The sequence below is a fragment of the Lepidochelys kempii genome, chromosome 3 (genome assembly GCF_965140285.1).
Source record: "Lepidochelys kempii isolate rLepKem1 chromosome 3, rLepKem1.hap1, whole genome shotgun sequence".
NCBI lineage: Eukaryota > Metazoa > Chordata > Testudines > Cheloniidae > Lepidochelys > Lepidochelys kempii.
The window spans coordinates 136,493,609-136,514,597 of record NC_136382.1 but is presented as its reverse complement, the minus strand read 5'-3'; the positions used below and the strand labels follow the sequence as shown (position 1 = coordinate 136,514,597).

The 20,989-nt window shown below is 40.4% G+C and overlaps 1 protein-coding gene across 5 annotated transcripts in view; it reads right to left on the bottom strand.

Moving 5' to 3' along the window:
* Positions 1–2,294: 2,294 nt before the first annotated feature.
* The window catches only part of MTR (5-methyltetrahydrofolate-homocysteine methyltransferase), a 77,760-nt gene continuing 59,065 nt past the window's right edge, over positions 2,295–20,989 (bottom strand). For 4 of the 5 annotated variants that reach the window (XM_073338202.2, XM_073338204.2, XM_073338203.2 and 1 more), the window contains 9 exons: positions 18,235–18,316; positions 12,261–12,359; positions 11,081–11,156; positions 9,355–9,510; positions 7,814–8,010; positions 6,055–6,255; positions 4,862–5,054; positions 3,950–4,062; positions 2,295–3,805 (listed from right to left, as the gene is read on the bottom strand). In XM_073338202.2, coding sequence (XP_073194303.1) covers positions 3,719–3,805; positions 3,950–4,062; positions 4,862–5,054; positions 6,055–6,255; positions 7,814–8,010; positions 9,355–9,510; positions 11,081–11,156; positions 12,261–12,359; positions 18,235–18,316 — 1,204 coding nt within the window. In that variant the 3' untranslated portion in view covers positions 2,295–3,718. Of the gene's footprint in view, positions 3,806–3,949; positions 4,063–4,861; positions 5,055–6,054; positions 6,256–7,813; positions 8,011–9,354; positions 9,511–11,080; positions 11,157–12,260; positions 12,360–18,234; positions 18,317–20,989 lie in introns of those variants that run through there. The other variant, XM_073338206.2, reaches the window with a different exon arrangement.

Genomic DNA, 20,989 nt, shown 5'->3' with positions numbered 1-20,989 from the left:
TTAAATGGTGGATTTTACTCTGGTGCTCAGCATCCTTAAGGCTTGTTACTGTATTTTGTTAAACTGCATAATTTAACATTATTGTGGAATTAAACTCCATGTTACTAAACTGTACATTAACTATGGTCACTCTTTATTAAGATGTGTACTCCATCTTACTACTGTGTAATAAACTTTTATACTGAACGCAATTCTAATTAATAGTAGTCATAACTCCTCTTATCCAACCCAACCATACAAAACAGTTCAGGAAATTAAATACAAAAATCACATTGAGGGTCAGATAAGCACCCGAGAACAGCACCATTATAGGCAGAGTTAGTAGTACTGCCTATTATTAAGGTTACCTGTTCCTTCCCATTATAAGATCCTGTTTTCAATAGCTTATAACTTTGCCAAACTGCAATAGACTGAGTTACTTTGAAAATTTTCAGCTAAAATGGTTCCACTCTTTCTGAGAACATGGCTAAGGAAAAAAACATTCTTCTGAAATGTTTAAAAAATTCTGGCGACCTTTTCTTTGAAGTTCTAACATCCAATGCTTTAGAGCGGAGACTTGAAATTTGGTAGAGGAATGGCCTCTGTGGCAGGCCCAACTGTGTGTGCAGCAGGGAAGAGGAAATGGCTAAATGATTAAAAATTAAAGCCCTGCCTTCAAGTTAAAATAAAGCACCAGGGAGAGCAGATTTCAAGTCCCATCTTGAGAGATCTGAAAAAGGACAATGTTTTCAGGAAAGACTTAGGAGACAACTTTAACCACCGCTGTCTCAAATTTCAAAGCAGTATATTCCTTTCATATTTGAACTTAACGTCTTTTTAATAAAAGGAATCCCCAAGGAAAGTAAACAAAGTTTGCTTTTAAAAAATCATCGATTTGCTCACAAGGTAAAACTATCCAAAGGACGGTCTTTTCTCTCAGAACCTGCTGTGATTCTTTTGAAGGGATCAAATTAGAGTCAGAAAAGGGATCAAATTTGTGTCTCATCAGTTAAGTCAACTGACATTTAGGACCAAGCTTTTAAAGGAGGCCACAGTTCGTGAGCCCACAGAAATGTATTAGCACTCATTACCCCTCTAAACCCTATTTACACATGAAAAAATGAATCTCTGCCTAACTGGCTTTTATACATGCAAAATTACACGTTGCATGTGGAAATGGAGATTTTTGTGGGAGCGATGACTCTGTGTACATTTTTATGGACAAAGCACTTGCATGAGCCTTTGAAGGTTGGGCTCTTGGGATTTCCTAGTGGTAAGTACCAACACAACATTGTCATATCCACTATATCTTTTCATTTTCTTGTAACACTCAGAGTAGTCAGCCTGATCCTGCTTCCACTGAAGTTACTGGTAGTTGTGTTACTGTTATCAGTGGAAGATCAAGATGTAGGAGCCAGATTCTGATCTCATTTATACCAACATAACTCCAGAGTAATCCTACTGACTTCAATGCAGTTACTTTGGAGATGTGCCAATACAAGCAAGATCAGAATCTGGCCTTCTTCTTCCATCTACCAGCAAGGGGGGGAAAAAAGATATGCCAGTTATTAGCACCTAGAAAAGGCCCAACTATAAATTCTGAGCCAGAAAAATTAAAGATTCCAGCCATTAAAGATTAACTTTCATAGGGAAAGAGAGACATTTTAGGACTGGATTTTCATTTGTACTAAAGCCCTCTGATGTCACTGTGGCAGTGTACAGGGGCCTCGCATTGTGAAGGGACCCGAGTGTGAATGAGAATCAAGCCTTTCAGTCTCTTGCTCTATGTAGTTTCTATTTACAAAAATAATCTCTAGGTGATTAAGTGGGGAATTTTCCAAAGCACTTAAATGAGTTCAGAGCAAACTCACTTTCGTGCTTGGGAAAATCCCATCCAAAGACTTAAACACAGAATCATAGGGCAAAGTGTATATTAACTACAAAGTAGGTCAGATTTTATTGCATATTTTATGTCAATGATCTACTTTAAACTGAGGTTTGACAAGGATAGCACTACCCATAGACAGGTTTCAGAGTAACAGCCATGTTAGTCTGTATTCGCAAAAAGAAAAGGAGTACTTGTGGCACCTTAGAGACTAACCAATTTATTTGAGCTTAAGCTTTCGTGAGCTACAGCTCACTTCATTGGATGCCAATGAAGTGAACTGTAGCTCACAAAAGCTTAAGCTCAAATAAATTGGTTAGTCTTTAAGGTGCCACAAGTACTCCTTTTCTTTTTGCGACTACCCATAGAGTAATATTTATTGTTAAAGGAGTCATATATGCATTTTTTTTAGTACATTTCAAAAGTCAGATGAAGGTTAATATTGTAAGGCAATATTTAAATACCAATTGATTACTAACAATATACTTAGAAGGGGGGGGTCTCTTTACAACACAGATCATTGTTTTTGACAGATACCAGACTTAGAAAGCAGGACTTTCTCCTCAGTGTTTCCTAAAAGTTATTAAATACATAGCTCTGAGCTAGACTAGTCCCTACTGCAGAGATTATTAAAAAAACATTTATAAACAGTGAATTTATTCAAAATTAAATATTTAGAGACTAAACTTGTAGCATTATCTATTGCTTACATTCAGATCAGATGACTAAGCACAGTAATTTGATGCAAAAGTTTTGTCATGTAACAGTTTTTCCAACACGTTTTTGCTTAAAAAGTAGTAATTGTATGAAAACACATAGCAGATATTTCCAAAGGCCTTTTCTTCATTATCAGTAAGCAAAGGTATTGCAACCACAGCTTGAATATTCAGGCACCCAAAGACTTACCTGCAAGTAACATATTAAAGTCAGTAGCTCTTTTCATCTGCAAAGTAAATTTCACAATACATACCAGTGAGGTAGGAAATATTATCCCCATTTTACCACTACAGACAGTGAGAGTCAGAGAGATAGCATGGTTTGCCCAAAGCCAGAGAAGACCTGTCAGAGCTTGGAGTATTCCAGGCTTTCAATTCTGTGCTCAGTCACACTATTTAATTCTTTAGGATAATACAGCATTACTGGGATTGTTTCAACTGGGATTGTTTCAGACCACCACATATCTTTGGTGGTTACAACAACAAAAATAATCAAAATAGCCTTAGTGATACAACCTTCTTTCTGATATAGCAAGATTGCTATACGAGCATGGGGTCTGGTGTTCTCCTGAATACAGGAGAAGCATCGGTACAGTGAGGGGGGAGAATAGATCCCAGGTTGTTCCCTACCCACTAAATAACCTCCCCATTACTTATGAGGAATTCTTTTATTCAATGTCCGTGTCTTTTGACTTGCTGATACACACACCATTTAAAGACCAGAAACAAAATTCCGCATTATTTTACCCAGTCATTTGCTTCAGTGCAAACGTTTGTCCCAAGATTATTAAGGTGTGAGCCAGTTCTCAAAACCTCCACAATGGAAAAGAAAACCCTGTGATCTCTACATCTAGCCCAGTTATAGTATTTGGGCACAGAAATGCACAATTATGATTGTGAGGTCTGTAGAAGATTTCAACTACTTTGCCAAAAATTAACAAAGAATTAGACAAATATGTGGTGGGGTTTTTTTTGTGTGTCAGCAGGTGATACTACAAAGTGAACAGCCTCCAAAGCCCACTGAGAGGTTCTGTCAATAGATGCAAACGACAAGATTCTAAGTCCAGCTCTGTTCTGTTTCTGGAGAAGAAATGGGAAAGAGCAAGGCAGAGACTTTCCCCTGCCATCCCACAAACAGTTATTCCGAATCATATGCCAGGATGGGCCCCAGCCATTTCTCAACCTCAGCCACTGGCAAGTTTTTCCTCAGGGCATAATCTTCAACCTGCAAAGAAACCGGAGAAAGATTTTAACACATTGATTAGTAAGTCTCCATGATTCAGTGTTTCCAAAATACTCAGAAAACTGCTTGTTTCAACTATTCAATCAGTTTATTTGAAGCTCAACTAGATCATGGAATTCAAGTTACCTGATCCTTACATATTTTACCAACAGCAAAGTATTTGGATTTGGGGTTGGAGAAGTAGAGACCTGAAACTGCGGAGGCAGGTGTCATTGCTAGTGATTCAGTTAACTGAATACCTGAAAGAAAAAACAACATTTTGTTTAGTAACTGATAGTAACAGGCGTAAGTTCGGGAGATGTACTGTTTGGCAAACTGAAAATTCTGTGACAACATTAGGCAAATTCAAAAATGCAGATTTTTAATGAACTAAACAGATAAATAAACAGTAGTTCAATATTCCTTGTGTTATTTTTATTAAACAAAAAATTTTCCTTGGGCACTACATTTTCTGTTTTCAATATGCTGCATATTTTTGTATCAGCAATGCAGGTCTGCAATGTAGAAGTTCTCAGGGATAAACTAGACATTTTGGCATCTGGGAAGGGAGCATTAGGGGTTTTTGGCACCTAGGAAGGTAGTTTGGGATTAGCAGTGAAATAGCTGACCTTTAAAACAGCAACACGAGAGGAACAGGGCAGTTCACACTTTCTAAGAGGTCCTGTTTGAGGCTCTCTGCAGACTGAGGAACACAGCACTACATTGATCTACACTCTGTTCACCTTTGGAAGGTTTGCTTGCGGCCATAAGGACATTAGAAATGTTTTTTTAAATGCAAACTAGATTCTCCTACAAAATTCTCTAATACACAAGAACACACTAAGATGACACTGTTCCATAAAAAAAAACCCCCTGGCTGCAGCAAAGGAACAGGGGCAGGAGGAGTGGGGGAGGAGAGGGGAAAGAGATTTTCCAACTGTAATTAATTGTTTTGATTTTTGTTTTTATGCAGCTCTGCATTGAACACTTTGTCACAGAGTTTTAACTCCTTATTCAGGTTTCCCCTTATAAAGGGGAAATAAAAAAGGTTGCAGGGACCTGTTGCCTCCTCAATGTTTGCAAGTTTCCACATGGTGAGTTTTTCAGTGTGGTCGGGCTGGCTCGGGTACCCAGGAGCTGGACGGATTCCATCATATCTGATCCTGCGCAAGTCTGAAATATCCAACTGTTCACTGTTGCAATAAGCCCAGAATTCTTTTCGGACCCTTTCATGGAGCTCCTCTGCAAATGCCTGGGAACAAAGAGTAAGTATTCTTTTAATTTGCAGAGATTGCCAACAGCAGCAATTTAGTCCAGGCCAGAAATGACATGGTCAGATTTCATTTACTTCTTTGTAGGGACTCTCACCATGGGTAAATAAGCATCATACAAGCAAACTGATTCTACTGAAACACACACAAAGCACTTCTTTCACCAATCCTGGGTTTTTTTGGTGGTGCTTGACAAGCCTGTGTACTGGAGATGGGAAGGAGATGGCTGGTAACCGGATGACAATACAGGGCCGAGCTGTAGAGAAGATGTTTAGACCTTGCCTACCCTGTACCATTTGCCCTGGTTCGAGCCAGTGGCGTAGCTGCACCATCACAGACTTCTAGTACAGACACACAAAGCTGCTACTTGTGTCAGAAGAGCTTAGCTCTGTTTGAAACTGGAGAAGTTCGACTGATGCAAATTCCAGCTTTCCTTGTTTTCACTAGAAGTTTGCACCAGAATCTGGCACATGACTGGAATCAGGACAAACACCCACTGTAGAGAAGTTCTTAGACATAGTGGGTCAAATTCTTCTTTTGGATATACTTGTGCGGTTACCATTAAAGCCAATGGAATCCCTGCATTTGTATCCAATGGTAGAACTATTAGGTCATTTTAGGGTCCAAAAAATTATCTGAGGGAGTTAGAGATACTTTTAAAAAAGAGGCCCAGTTTACAACCTGTTTAAAGCTACTTGCTTTTTTTGAGACTTGACCCTAAAACTCTCTCATGATGGAAAAAAGTCTGGAAAGCTGCACTGAGTCTCAGATTCCCTTGTTGCTCATGCTGACTATCCTCTCTCTCCTCAAGACACATTCAGTGGCAAGAAATCTTCCATTTCAGATTTAATGAACAGGACGCACTGTGTCACACAACACCCACTTTTATCTAAGAAGGTGAAGAGGTGGCTGTCAAGTGAGCCCAGTGGAGAGTTCAAGGGAAGTATAAGCGGCCGTCCAATCTGTAATAAAATTTGTTACCTCTGCTATACGATCTCCCAGTGCTTTCACCATTATGCTGTTGTAGTCATCACACTGTTTCTCATATTCCTTGCACAGCTTGTCTACCCCGAAGCAGGCCACAGCGAACAGGCCTAAATAGTCACGAACACCAGAATCCCCGGGGGCTATAAAATCAGAGAGGCAGTAATATGGGTCTGTGCAGGAGGAGTCTTTTTCGGCCTAAAATTAAAAAGAACAACAAAAGTTGCATCAACAAAGAAAACTCGGGGTGTGTTGTTTTTTTTTTTTTTTAAAAAAAGCACATTGCTCAGGCAGGCCTAGAAATGGGTCCATCTATTTTCCCTCAACAGGAGAGAAGTTGTTTTTAAACCAGAAGGACTTCTAGATACAAGATATTCTTATCAATATCAGGAAGCAAGTACTATAGGCCAGGCCTAGATGCATGATGCCTTCTGTCTGGTCTGAATCAGAGACAACGCTCTCCCTTCAGTTCTGTGCGGTTGTTCCACAAATCAGATACTGGTATTGTCCGCACATTAAAGGAGGACAGGCTATGGGAAGGAAGAGATGTCAGGCAGAGCTGAAGAGAATTTTGACCTTGATTTTTTGCGACTAGCAAATTAATAAGGAACAATATAACACTGGCCACTGGGGGATACAGCAGGTCAATGGAGAGGCCTTTTCCATCTTTAACACTGTTTGACACGAACAGAGGAAACTGTCAGACCGAATAAGAGGATTAGTAAAACAGGCTATAAAAAAAAAAAATGCTGTCAAACACACAAAACAAAGCGTGGGGGGGTTGGGGAACTTTCCCCCCTAATCTCTCTCAGTTCTAGTAATCTTAAGGTTTTCTTGTAACAACAGCAGTAAAAAAAATTTCAGATGGAAATGTGGTTTGTAAACTGACAGTGATCATCTAACAATGCTGTTATCTTTGACAAAATCCCGCCGCATGTCTCACAGAATCCACACCTGTACACAAAACTGTGCTCCAGAAATTCAGTTTTCATATTTTTTTTAATTCGGTTTCTAAAGATCATACAGGTAACTCTGAAAATATGAACTAAGCATAAACTGAACCAACATTATTTTCCTGGGATAGCTTGAAACAGTAACTCTGAGAAATCCAAACTTCTCCATTCACCTGAATGGGGTGTTAATGCAAACCGAAAGATGACCATTTAAAATGTCAATAATTAACTATTTTGCTACTAATCTGTTAACAGAAATGGCTAATAAATGTGTTTATTCTGAACTGCTTCCCCAGGTGAGAATTAAACAAAAATAAAGACTGCAGATAACTGCAGGAAAGACATTATTAATGTTCAGACTTAATTCATTCAAAAAATCTCATTTTTAGTATAAATTAAGCTCCCATAGAATTTCCAGTTCGATGGAGGATCTTGGTGCAAAATTTAGGTCGGGTACACAGGGTCTTGATTATGAAGTTATGCAGCACCATAGATGCACAATGGTGCTTTATGGCTGCTAAAATATTAGAAGAAAAAACAGAAAATGAATCTGAAAAGATGAAATCTAAGGAGTGTTCTGTAATACACTGTTTCACCATTCACAGATCTTATGTTATTAATTAATAATAATTTTTGAAAAAGGCAGAAAGGGGATCAGGAGATGACTCTTCCTTTGTAGCTTGCTCTCAGATTATAGCTAACTTCATTTTCAGCATGAATTTTAACATAATCCCTTTGTTCCAACTTCACAAGCCAACGCAAAAGAACTTTATAGTAGGTCAGCAAATACTCCATCTTCCTACCTGTTGCCTTAAACCGTAAAATTTAGCTATTGGTTCTGAAGATTGCAATGCTTCTTCTGTTGCGTATAAATGAATATCATCTTGAACACTCTGCGCTGGCCAGAACCCAACCAGGCCCCTGGCTTGCAATTTCTTTTGGCTAATCAAAGTTTTTAGTAGGGTTTGAGCATCATTATAAACTCTTTTAGCTTCTTCTCCTATTAAAAAAAAAAAAAAAAAAAAAGACATAACTTTAACCAGCTTTCCAGCTTCCCCCTCCCCACTTTTTAAATAAATACACTTTCTGGATAATCCTGCTGCTATTTCCTCAGTCATTTTTCTTATTGGTTACTACTGTAGCATTTTAGCTGTTGCTAACAGAGAAGGTGTCAGTGCGGTCATGGTTACACAGTTGTAACAGTACACCTTCTGCACAAATACTTCAGCCAGCAGAATTCTAGTACAGTAAAAAAGGTGGAGCAGAATAAGTGAGGTGGGCAGACTGTACATGAAAGTACCTAAAATACCCCAGAAATCAGATTGTGGTTGGGACCCCCTTAAACCCAAACACCTCACAGACACTGTGCTGTAAACTGTTACCGGTAACCATGCCATACTGCTTTAAAAGAGTGAGCCCAAGTGTGTCTTCTTATCCAAACATACAAGACCACATAAACCAGTAGTTCTCAAACTTTTGTACTGGTGACCCCTTTCACATAGCAAGACTCTGAGTGCGACCCCCCTTATAAATTAAAAACACTTTTAAAAATATATTTAACACCATTAGAAACGCTGGATGGAAAGCGGTGTTTGGGGTGGAGGCGGACAGCTCACAACCCAGTTTGAGAACACTTGACATAAACCATCCTCTCGTCGATAGTATCCATTCCTTGGTTCCAGTGAAATTGGGAGCTATTTACAAACTCTGCTACTGTATATTACATACTTCATGTACGTTACATACCAAATTATCTGGCTTCCCAATATAGTCAGAGCCCTGTGTGGATACCAAATTTGTATCCGCATCCCATCTGTGATCCACAAACATGGTCCACAGCTATCCGCATGTGCGGATACAGATATCCGCCGATATAAAGCAGATATCCACCGATATAAAGCAGATATCTACAGATTTGCAGGGCTCTAAATATAGCATAGTAGAAAGAACACTAATTTTTAGAGGTTTGGATACAATTGCAGCTTTATTACATATGTTCCAATGGTCTTCTTTTAAAAGTACTTTTCAGATTATACATAATGGGACCCAGGGCTTCTAGTGATGTCATCCAACAATGAATATAGACATATCAAGCCCTCTAATTTTCTTCATCAAAATATTTTCCTTTGTTTTGACATACAAGCGAACTCTTTACAGTTGGGGCCTAAATATTTCCCACTCACTTTTCATTATTAATCTTTTGTACCAACATTTTATTAAAATACTTTCTAATTCAATTGAAGTTGCTCATGTGTATTTGTGAACAATCAGAATACCGTATATATTTTAAATAACTGATCTGTCTGCATTGCCTTCATACAAGAAATGCTATTTCAATACTCACCCACTGCTTTATCATTAAAAATTTTAGGAAATCCTCGGTTGGGATATTTGCCCCGAAGTTGCCAGACATCAAAAAAAGGCTTCCAGTCAATGTATTCCACCAGCCTGTCCAGGTTATAATCTTCAAAGACTTGAGTGCCAAAGAATTTAGGTTTAACTGTAGGATTTTAAAGTAGTTTGTCATTAGGGAAATACCACATATTGCTGAATCTTTTACAGACAGTAGAACTTAAGAGTTACGAGCTGACCAGTCAACCACACACACCTCATTTGGAACTGGAAATATGCAATTAGGCAGCAACAGAGAGAAAAATAAAAGCAAATACAGTACTGTGTTAAACATAAACTACTAAAAAAACTAAAGGTAAAATAGCATTTTTCTTCTGCATCGTAAAGTTTCACAGCTGTATTAAGTCAAATGTTCAGTTGGTAATCTTTTGGAAGAACAACCATAATGTTTTGTTCAGAGTTACAAACATTTCAGAGCTATGAATAAACTCCATTCCTGAGGGGTTCATAACTCTAAGGTCCTACCGTACACAATACAGCAAGGAAACAAAAATCATCACTACCATTTATAACTTAGTTTTCTCGTTCCCAATGCTTTTGAACCGTTATCAGCATGTGTGCGCCACAATGAAGTATTTAAAGTGGTCATCCTGATGAAGACTGTCACAATAAACTGAAGTAAATCTAACTATAACATCACTATTATCTGATACACCAGCCTAGAAGATTCTCAGGCATTAGTCTTGACATATGAAATTTAAAGTTCCTTCATTAGTTTATCCAAATCAATATTGATTGGTACTTAATTGTGTTGGACTCATGAAGTTATTTTGTTGATCATAGGGCTTAGAATATGTCAGAAGTGGGCAGATGCATAGACAACCTTCCACTAAATGCTTTCTATATTGATGCTTTATATACAACTCTTCTACTCAGACACAGCCCAGTTCACCAGCATTGTATGCTGTGGAGTTCCACACAACAGCTAGTCGGGAAGCTACGGGAGCTTTTGCAACTCCCACACATCCACTAGGATGGAGATGGTGAAGGTACATGTGCAGTGGTATGGTGTAGCTATTGGTCCAGCATTTGCACCTTCCCACCTTCTCTGATACCTTAGTAGGGACCTTTATAAAGATTAGTTACTAGAAACTGAGTGCTGCATTTTGGCTCTGTGAAAGTAGGCACTACTGAGTGCATACCTAGAGAAGCTGTGGAATTTCCAGCATTGGAGGTTTTTAAGAACAGGTTAGACAAACACCTGTCAAGAATGGTCCAGTTATTACTTAGTCCTGCCTTGAGTGTAGGGCACTGGACAGGATGACATATTGAGGTACCTTCCAGTCCTACATTTTTATGATTTGATTGTATGTACTATAATGGATCTTTGGTTTTAAAATGATGTACAACACTCACTTTTTGGCAATGTATAAAAAAAATAAAATATTTAAATGGCTATGTTTTTCACAAGTTGGAAATCAGAAGAAACAAAAATAAATGTAATGGGACCAAACATCTGCAAGCAAGAGAAAGAAAACACTTCATTTTAGGCCACTGATCTCCCATTTGTGCAACAACAATCCCTTCAAATTCAACAGATACCAATTTATTTTCAAGTCATGATGCTCCCTCTGACAGGAACCACACAGCTATATCCAGTGAGGTTATCAAGTATTAAGCATTCAATTAAAAAAAAAAAAAAAAAGAAGCAAACTGACCAGGTTTATAGTCTGACAGCCAGTCATTATGGAAACCTTTTCTCCTAGCTTGCTCTAATGACAAATATCTTCTTTCCTGTATGGAAATAAAAGATACATTTATACAACCTCTCAGCTTTGAGCAAAGTAACTTCAATGGCCTTGTTACAGTCTGAAATGATTTCGTTGAAATTAAATCTGTCCTCAGATGTATCCTCATCATCTAGCAAGTACCTTGGTAAGACTAAAATAAAACGTACTTTACAATGAGCTCATCAATTTACTGTACTACTCTTAACTGACAGACATTTCTAGTTGATTTAGCCTATAAGATTATCAAGCATTAATTTCCCCACATAAATTTAAGTTCCTTTATTAGTTTAAAAAAAAAAAAAAGAGTACAGATGCATAGGAAGGTGCTGCATTTTATCTCTGTTGTCTAACCTTGCTCAGAGCAAGTCTAGACGACAGCCATAAAGACCACCAGTGGTTCCCGGTACACAGGATGAAATCCTGGCCCAGTGAAGTCCATACAAATTTTGCCATTGACTTCAATGGGGTCAGGAATTCACCCCTGGTCTACACGATAGTTCCAGGAGTTGCTGCACCAGTGGTAGTGCAATTATGGGAAACTTTAAGCAAGGTGCTCCCAGCAGAGGACCCTAAGTTTTGAAATCAACTTCACTTGCAAAGAGGCCAAAGTCAGAGCTGGTTGACCTTCGAGAATGCTTCTTTGTCTGCCTTCTCAGACAGAGGACCTAGGAGTTGTCTTTAGTGCATTCCATACTCTCATCCCTCATAGTCAGTTTGTCTCCAAATCAATTTTCTCTCTCCCAACATTTATAAAACTCAACAGTGGCTTTCTGTCCAGAGAGCTAAAACTCTTGTCCAGGCCTTCATCTCAATTACCGTGCAGAGGCACAAGAAGCATTGAGTACATTAGCTTTTTCCACATCCTCTGTCACTAGGTTGCCTCCCTCATTCAGTAAGGGGCCTACACTCTCCTTGACTTTCTTCTTGTTACCAACATACCTGAAGAAACTCTTCTTGTTACTCTTAACATCTCTTGCTAGCTGCAACTCCAGGTGTGAATTGGCCTTCCTGATTTCACTCCTGCATGCCCGAGCAATATTTTTATACTCATCCCTGGTCATTTTAGAAGGGAAAGAATTTATATAATACACAATGCAGTTTTATTTACCTTGAGAGACTCATAGTGGTCCTGTCTAATATCTTCATACTCCTCTATTATTTCTTCAAAGAAATCATCTTTCAGGTTTTCATCTAGTAGCTGAGAGCACTGAGAAAGTAAAAGGGAGTTTTAGCAGTAGGAAAGCTGCTGCAGCATGGACAAGTTTGAACTTCAAAGTGAGTCATCAGCCTTTCATATTGTAGCTTCTGTGGGTCTTGTGACTGACATAGCAATTTCCTAAAATATCTTTGGGAGGCCTTATTGAATTAAGTTTTAGTACATTTGGGGCCCAGTATATTAAATTAATGGGTTGTGTATTATTGTGGACCAGGGTTGTACATAACCTCTCTCTGGGAGGGGACAGGATGTGAACCCTGGGAAGCGTTATGAACTTCAAAGAACTATACTGAACAATGTGCCGGACAAGAATGGACTTTTGGGACAAACAGTGTCAAATGGTTTGCCTGGGGAATCTCTACTGAAAGGTGAATACAAATTACCCACCTCCATTTATGCAAAACCCCAGTTGTGGGAAGCTATAGCCTGAGGAGGGGACCACCGTCTGCTTACTTTCTGTTCCTGAAGTCTCAACATCAAAGGCTCAAGCTGAATTAAGGAAATACTGACCTATTCATGGGTATTATGAACTTGTAACCACAGAAAACCCCCTTTATGGGGTTTGAAGGCCTGACTCCCTGCCAGAGCCCTTGTTGGAGTTGGGGTGATCTCTGGGGTAAGCTTATTAGCATGTCTGTAGAGTCTTTTGTTGTTTTAATGTTTTCCCTGTAATGCTTCCACCTTAAGAATAAATGTTTTTTTGGGAAAGAGCTGTGTGATAACTTGTGACTGCTGGCAGTCACAGTCAGGAGGGAAGGGAGACATGGGTGTGTGATCAAGAGAGGTGATGGGTAAGGAGCCAGGAGCCTAGAGCAGGTGCCTTTGGTGGAGCTCCGAGGGGGAATACAGGTGCGGTTGCCCTGAACTGTGACAGTTCTTATCTAGATCAGGATGATAATGAAGAGCCCAATCCCATCACTAACGTACCAGTGAGCTAGTAAATCATCATATTGTAGATGAGAGACTAAGTCAAACATATTAAAACAATACTTCAAACTAACACTGACTGGTGCAGCCAGGCTATACCTCTAGCCCCGCCATTGTCATCCATTGTCAGCTCTCTGGCCTTTCTGAGAGTGCCGAAAGAAACAATCCCCATAAAGGCACAGAGTCTGATTCACCCTGCCTCCCTCTCCCTTGCTGTCAAGACTCCCTCAGATGGGACCAACCCTACTCGTGCTTTGCTCCCCACTACCTGCACCCCTTTTGTTCCTGGCCTGAAAGAGCTGTTGGAAACCACTTGCAGATGGAAGGACGGGGTGGGGACTCCCTGCAGGCATGATTCTAGATATGTCCCCATTTGCCAGCAGCCACCCCCTACTATAAAGTCAAAATAAAGCCCAGGACATTAGTTAATGCCCAGATAGCATCATCCCAGGAATTAGCTAAATGTTAGTCATTAGTTAATGGCTAGCATAAGGGAAAGGAACCAATTTAAAATGGCCAATACTTCATACACGGAGTAAAGATTGAGTTAAACCGCACTATGGGGAGGTGGCAAGGGGTGCTGTAACCCACTGTCTTCACCGCCAGATGAGAAGGGCAGCATCTGACAGAGTGACAGCCACCCAGGGAGGCTCAGAGGATAAGAAAAGAGACCCAATCCTTTCTCTCCCCAATGAGGAAAGATGCCTGCAAAGAAACTGGAGGATGCACAACACACATTTGTTGGGGAGGGTACAGGGAGAGAAGGCACAGTATGCATGTGGGGAGAGGGCAGAGGCACTGTGTGATAGCGAGTTCATCCCACACCAGCCTTGAAGCGGTTAAGGGCCTCAGAAGGGTCCCATTAACCATATAGGCCGCACTGGGGGGTGGCTGGCGGGGAAGGGGAGAGTCAGGCTTCAATGACATGCATTAACAGAAGATGCGGTCTAGCTAAGGCAGGAGCAGGCTGGGCTTGTATAAAGCCAGGGAGTTGAGAACAGAAGAGGGCTTGAGGGAGAGGGTCTGCATTCACTCTCTGGATATAGGAAAAGCCCTGGGAGCCTAGCCCTGATGGAAGGGGTTCAACCAAAGGAGTTGTGGGGAAGAAACCCTGTGGAAAGCAGAGTAGGAAGAAACAGAGGGAAAGAGCAGCGAGTGTTGAGACTGCGTAGACCTTGGTGGCTGCTGACAGGGTCCCTGGGCTGCAATGTGGAGTAGTAGATGGGTCCAGCTTCCCCTACCAACCTCTGGGGAAGTGGCACAGTCTGGGAATTGGCACAAAGCACTGCCTGGGACGGTGCACAGACTGTTGGTCTGGAGGAACTCTGATACCACAGAAGGGGAAGACTACACATTGACCTTGCCAGAGGACTGAGTCATGAAGAGGGACTGCTGTGAAGTACGGGAGGAGAGACCACTGTCGAGACAGAGTGACTGACAGAAGTGGGTGCCGGACCAGACGAGAGCGATCCCCAGATCCAGCCACAAGGGGATGGCCAAGAAGTGAATGAACCTCACCTCATACAGGGTCAATTTGCTGGAGATAGGAAGGAAAGAAAGAAGTGGGTGTTATAAAGCATGTTTTGACTGTGTATCTACTGGAGTTAGGATGTGGCTCCTTGAGTCCTTAACATGATTAGGACATGTTCTTTTTTGTCCATGTTACCAAAAAGACACAATGCCTGTACGACAGTATGAGAGTTCAGCCTGGCCAAGGAAAGTGCTGAGAGGAGGAGACTGCTAACAGACTCTGAGCAGGCCCAGGAACCAGGCCAAGGCTCAGCCAGAGGATTCCACATTCTTTTCTATGAGCAATTTTCCTGTTCTGAGGAACAGCACATACCCCATAACTCCCTTGGTCGGCAGTTTGAATGCACCAGCATCCATCTTAGCACCACACTGCTATCTTCTAGAATAGTTACAGAACAGAAGACAATGAATCAGCAACTAGCCTCACCCAATTCAATAGCTTGTCACTGCAAAATGCCTTGAATTATAATCAAGGTCTCTTAAATGATTCCTTATGTCACTGTAGTTGTGGAAACGGGCAGTTAAATATAATGGGCTAGACAATCATAGTAATTGAGAAACAAGTCAGCCAAAGTCAATCAGGAAATCGTAAGAACATCTCAAGTGAGCAAACTGCAATTAGGAGATTGGGGTCTGTGTTAGCATCTTTTTTCAGTTCTCAGCTGCAACCCCAAACTCAGGCAATTCAACAGTATATTAAAGAAACTTTTTTCACAATGCTGCTCGGATTTTGTCCATAACAAGCATTTTCTTCCCACAGAACAGGCAGGGACACTGATGCACAGAAACCTTATGTCTCATTGGATCTGCTTTAGTCCAGGGACATACACATAAAGGCACTGCAGAGGCACAGGGTTTATCTTTGATGCCAGGAGCTGCTTCCCCTGGGAATATCCCATCAGAGGGTGTTTCAGAAGAGGGAATCCAGTAAGATAATGCAGACCCCCATCAGCATTAACTCCAGTGGGGAAATCTCTGTGGGAAAGGGACAGGAGAAACACCACCACGAAGTGCAGCTGTCCTCTGTCTCTGCCAACACTTGGCAGATCCCCTTCCCAAAAGTAGATCCTGAGGCCTACAGAGAAGTTTCCCTGAGGTTTGGAGGATATGGAAGAGAAATGATGACACTCCTCCCCCCCCCCCCCATCCTCAAGGTTTTTATTTCCTTTACCCCAGGAGGAGATTATTAGGTCCTTTGAGCAACTGTCTTCTCTATCATCAGTCATTTTCAATGGCAGTACTTTAAGTCTTTACTTTCCTTTAAAATTTAAAGCATGCAGTCTTTAATGACAGAACATGTTAGGAAAAAACTCATCACTTAACATGAACTCTAGACGACATGATCGTTTTAAAACTAAGACTTAACATTTGAAATTCTCAAAGCTTCTTCAAACTTCTGGCTTACTGAAAAAACAGAGAGTCCATAAAGTTAACGTATACTTTGCTTTTACGCATCCATCGTGGAGTACGAAAATGATATTTTTATGGAGTCAAGGGGGCAGATCTATAAGATACAGTACTGTAGGTGTTTCCCAAAAAGAAATTACTCAATGTGAAGAAACGAAGTTTGAAAAAAGCATAAGCCAACCCCAGGATAATATATTTACGAGCAAAAGCATGTAATTTGAGATTTCTATGATTCATATCACAATTTACATGTGAACATAAGAACGGCCATACTCGGTCAGACCAATGGTCCACCTAACCCAGTATCCTGTCTTCTAACAGTGGACAGGACCACATGGTTCAGAGGGAATGAACAGAACAGAACAGAGCAATTTATCAAATGATCCATCCCCTGTTGTCCAGACACAGATTCTAGCAGTCAGAAGTTTACAGACACCCACTCACTACTCTTTCCCTCTGTTTCTTTCTACTCCGCCTTCCACAGGTTTTCTTCTCCACAACTCCTCTGGGTGAACCCCTTCCTTCATAAACAGACTCCTAGGGCTTTTTCTGTGTCCAGTATGGGTTGTGACCCTGACCACCCTGGCTAATAGTCACTGATGGACCTATCCTCCATGAACTTACTTAATTCTTGTTTTAACCGTTATACTTTTGGCCTTCACAGCATCCCCTACCAATGAGCTCCACAGGTTGATTGCATTGTGCAAAGAAATAGTTCCTTATGTTAGTTTTAAACCTGCTGCCTATTAATTTCATTGGGTGACCCCTGGTTCGTGTGAAGGGGTAAATAATAATTCCCTATATACTTTCTCCACAAATTCACAACTGTATAGACCTATCATATCCCCTGTGCTCCAGTCATCTCTTCTCCAAGATGAGCAGTGCCAGTCTTTTTAATCTCTCCTTATATAGAAGCTGTTCCATACATCTAACCGTTTTTGTTGCCCTTCTTTGTACTTCTTCCAATTCTAATATATCTTCTTTGAGACGGGGTCACCAAAACAGCACATGGTATTCCAGGTGTGGGCATGCCATGGACTTACATAGTAGCACTACGATATTTTTCTGTTCTTAAAATATTTAATTTTGTCCATGACTGCTTTTTGCATTCAAAAGCAGCATAACACCATACAAATCTGATAGAGTGACAGTGTGGGGGAGTTGCAGATATTTATTTTTCATCACATTTGGATTTCCTTGTGTGCATTGTGTTTATTTATGTAGATATTATACTGGCAATTGATATGGATTAAAACAATATGCCTTAAGGTGATGACCAGCTTCAACAATGTACAGCAGTGCTGGGTCTAGGGAACAAATCTTACTTCGTATCACCATGGGGCCAGCTCTCAATGTGAGAGATGATTCCAACTGATAAACCGGTGAGTTCCTATGGAATAACTTTTTAATCCTTCATTTCATCCATATATTGGCCACACCCTCATAATGTGGAATGTTACTTCCAAGCGGAAGTTGCCTGATGTCCAGCTCATGAACTGGCCTGACAAAAACCTGAAGCACTGCTTCACTCGCTGACACACTCTGAAAACAACCCTGCTTGGCAATGAACTCAACCCAGCGTAGAAGATAGGGGGTATCCCTGACCATGGGTTTCCCTCCTCTTGGTGACAGTGTCATGATGAGTACTACCAGGCAGACCCGGTCTGTAGGAGTTAGCTTTTAAAAAGCAGGAAGAGGCTTATTGGTGACATTCTTAAAAGTTAAAAGCTAACCAAAGGGACCTGAATGGTTGGTCTGCACATGCACCCTTTGCTAAGGGCCGGCTCAAGACTTAGGCACCTCTTCATTCCCACTTAGGCTCTCAAAATAGGCTTCAGTGGGATTTCACTAGTGCACAGGCCTTGATCTGGCCCAATGAACAGGGTGACTTTTACCCACAGGTGAACTTGCAGGATCAGGCCACTTCATATAAAATATACAGCACTATGGGAAGGGGTGGGGTGGGTGTGTCTGAGCGGGAGAACCGCGATCCAGAACTTACAACCACCACACTCTTGGATGCATCAAGGACATGAATGACCGGTGCGCTGTACCGTGGGGCAATTTTCACAGCTGTATGTGTTCTGAAATGGGAAAACAGAACAAAAGTAAGTGTTGCAAACCAAGGTACAAGTCTTTTCAAAACCATGATGCACCGAGACACTTTCAAGGTTGTGCTTTTTATAAAGACTTTAAAAAGCCAAGATTTCTTCTGGCAGACAATGAAATCGTAAATTTACAACTAGAACAGAAGATGAAATTAATCCATTCATGTGCTGTAAATTGATCAATAAAAACACAGATATAATTTATATGTATAATGGCACTTTCCAAGGGTATCAAAATTCTTTACAAATATTGAACCAAATTCTGTGCCAGCTTCCCCTACACAACCTCATTGACTTTCAAAAGGTTGCAATACAGAACAGAATTGTGCTCATCAATTAATTGAGCCTCATAATACCCCATGAGGTTGACGTTTAAGGCTAAATCCACTAGAAAAAAATATTATAGTTCCTTCCGTACATCTTACAAGTACTTCTGTTTAAGTAGGTTTCAGAGTAGCAGCAGTGTTAGTCTGTATCCACAAAAAGAAAAAGAGGACTTGTGGCACCTTAGAGGCTAACCAATTTATTTGAGCATAAGCTTTCGAAAGTTTATGCTCAAATAAATTGGTTAGTCTCTAAGGTGCCACAAGTACTCCTTTTCTTTTTTCTGTTTAAGTAGGCCTCTTGTCCTTTAACAGTGTTCCGCTAACACAGACAACTGATGTACTGAGATTGACAGTACATAAGGCATTCTATTGTAGGTACATGTAACAAACCCACAGCCGTTAGAACCAAAAGCACAAGCACCCACTCACCTGAACTGAAGGAGGAACTTTGTAATGCGCACATTAGGCAAGCTGTCTGAGCAAGGTCCTTGCTAGGACCAGTCACTAGAGGGAGACATGGTCTCTCTCTCACACACTCACACATCATATCTTGCTTGCAACTGCTCTAGGGCTTCCAACACCCTTAAACTCTTGCTTCCAGTACCACCAAACTGCACACTTGGCTACCTGTGGTACTTAGTTTTGACAGTTGTGTCCAGTACTGCAGTAATTAAAAAATGAATTACACACATAATTGTAACATGTAGATGTGCAAAATGTATTGCACACCAAAACAGGAGAACAAAGGGCAAAAGGATGGGTCAGTGGTTTGGGCACTAGCCTTGTGTAAATAAAGTGAAAATAATTCCACATTTTTGCACCTTCAATTCTCCGTGCTGAAGTCTTGAGTTGTGCATTTAACAATGCAATGTAAAAAATATAGCCCATAATATGAGTTGTCATATTAATCTTTATATGCAGTAATGTTGTAGTACTGCTGGTCCCAGGATAAGAGAGACACAAGGTGGGTGATGTATGTATTACTGATAACTCTGCAGTATAAATTGTGAAAGCTACCTCTTTTGGATCTTAGTTTGGTTTCTTTTGATAACCATGTCTGGGATTTCAGTCATCAAGGAATAATATTTGCTTAAGGTCCAAACCTCTCCCGACCTTTATTTTAATATGCAAAGGTGGGAAAAAACCTGAATGGACAGATACATGGCACCGTTATACAGTGAGAATGCATCTTTTTAATATTTTTAAAATTATCTTTCATAAAATCATCAAGTGTAATACATTGCCACTATGTTTGCAATTACTAAGAGACATTTTAGTAATAATGGAAGTATGTGCTTCTCAAAATAAAGACGCCCAACTATGTATATCCTGTCTGTGGATCTATGCATCCCCTTCTCCCTCAGCAAAACTTATTTTCCCCACACCCAAGCAATGACTGTGTTTGTAATATTGACATTCATCTATGGAAAGGAACTAGAATGGGTGCAACTTGGACTCCACAGGGTGAGTGCAGATGGCTCTTCATAAACAGCCTTTGAAGTGTATTTGTCTGAATGTAAAAGTAAATGTGTTATCTTACTTTGAAGAGTAATAAAGAAAATGCCTCATTCTCCAAAATCTGTGATGAAGCACGTGCCTTTGATTTAAAAGTCCACATACATTTTACATGCATTGTAGTCTGTGTCTGCACACCTGCATATACACAAAACTACAACGTATAACAAACTGTACATATGTAAATTACTCTCCAAAATCTGAAATGAAGCTTACATCCTTGTAGTTTACTTCATCTTCATATGAATGAACTGTGCAAGGCTGTTTCAAAATGACTGTGCATTGGGACCCACAAATGACTAACATTTAGGGTTGGAGGCAGGTAGCCCTCCACTAATTAGGACAAAATTGCTTGGCTGAAAGTCTCAATATTTGAAATCTCAACATTATAGGCAATGAATGAGACCCATGCAAGTAAAAAGGTTATTTCATAGATTTAAAGGTTGCTGTATTTTAAAGTTTACATCACAATGGTCTTCTTAATCTAGTCAGTTCCTGTAATGTTACTGAACCATCTTGCCAAGGCCACTTGGTCCAGGACTAATGGGACCACTGATCAGAATATGCACAAGCTGCTGGTAAAGAAAGAAGCAATACTAATGCTTCCACAGGGTCAAGAACTGACCTCTGCCATCTCCAGAGTTGTCACCTGCTTACATCTATTGAGAAGGTTAATATTAGATGTCAGGTGTCAACATTGTTTTTTAGAAAATCGTAACAGTAACACCATTTCATTTTAATGTATGCAAGAGAATGAGATCACAGTCCCAAAACAGACTACCAAATTCAGTATTTAGTGGCATGTGTG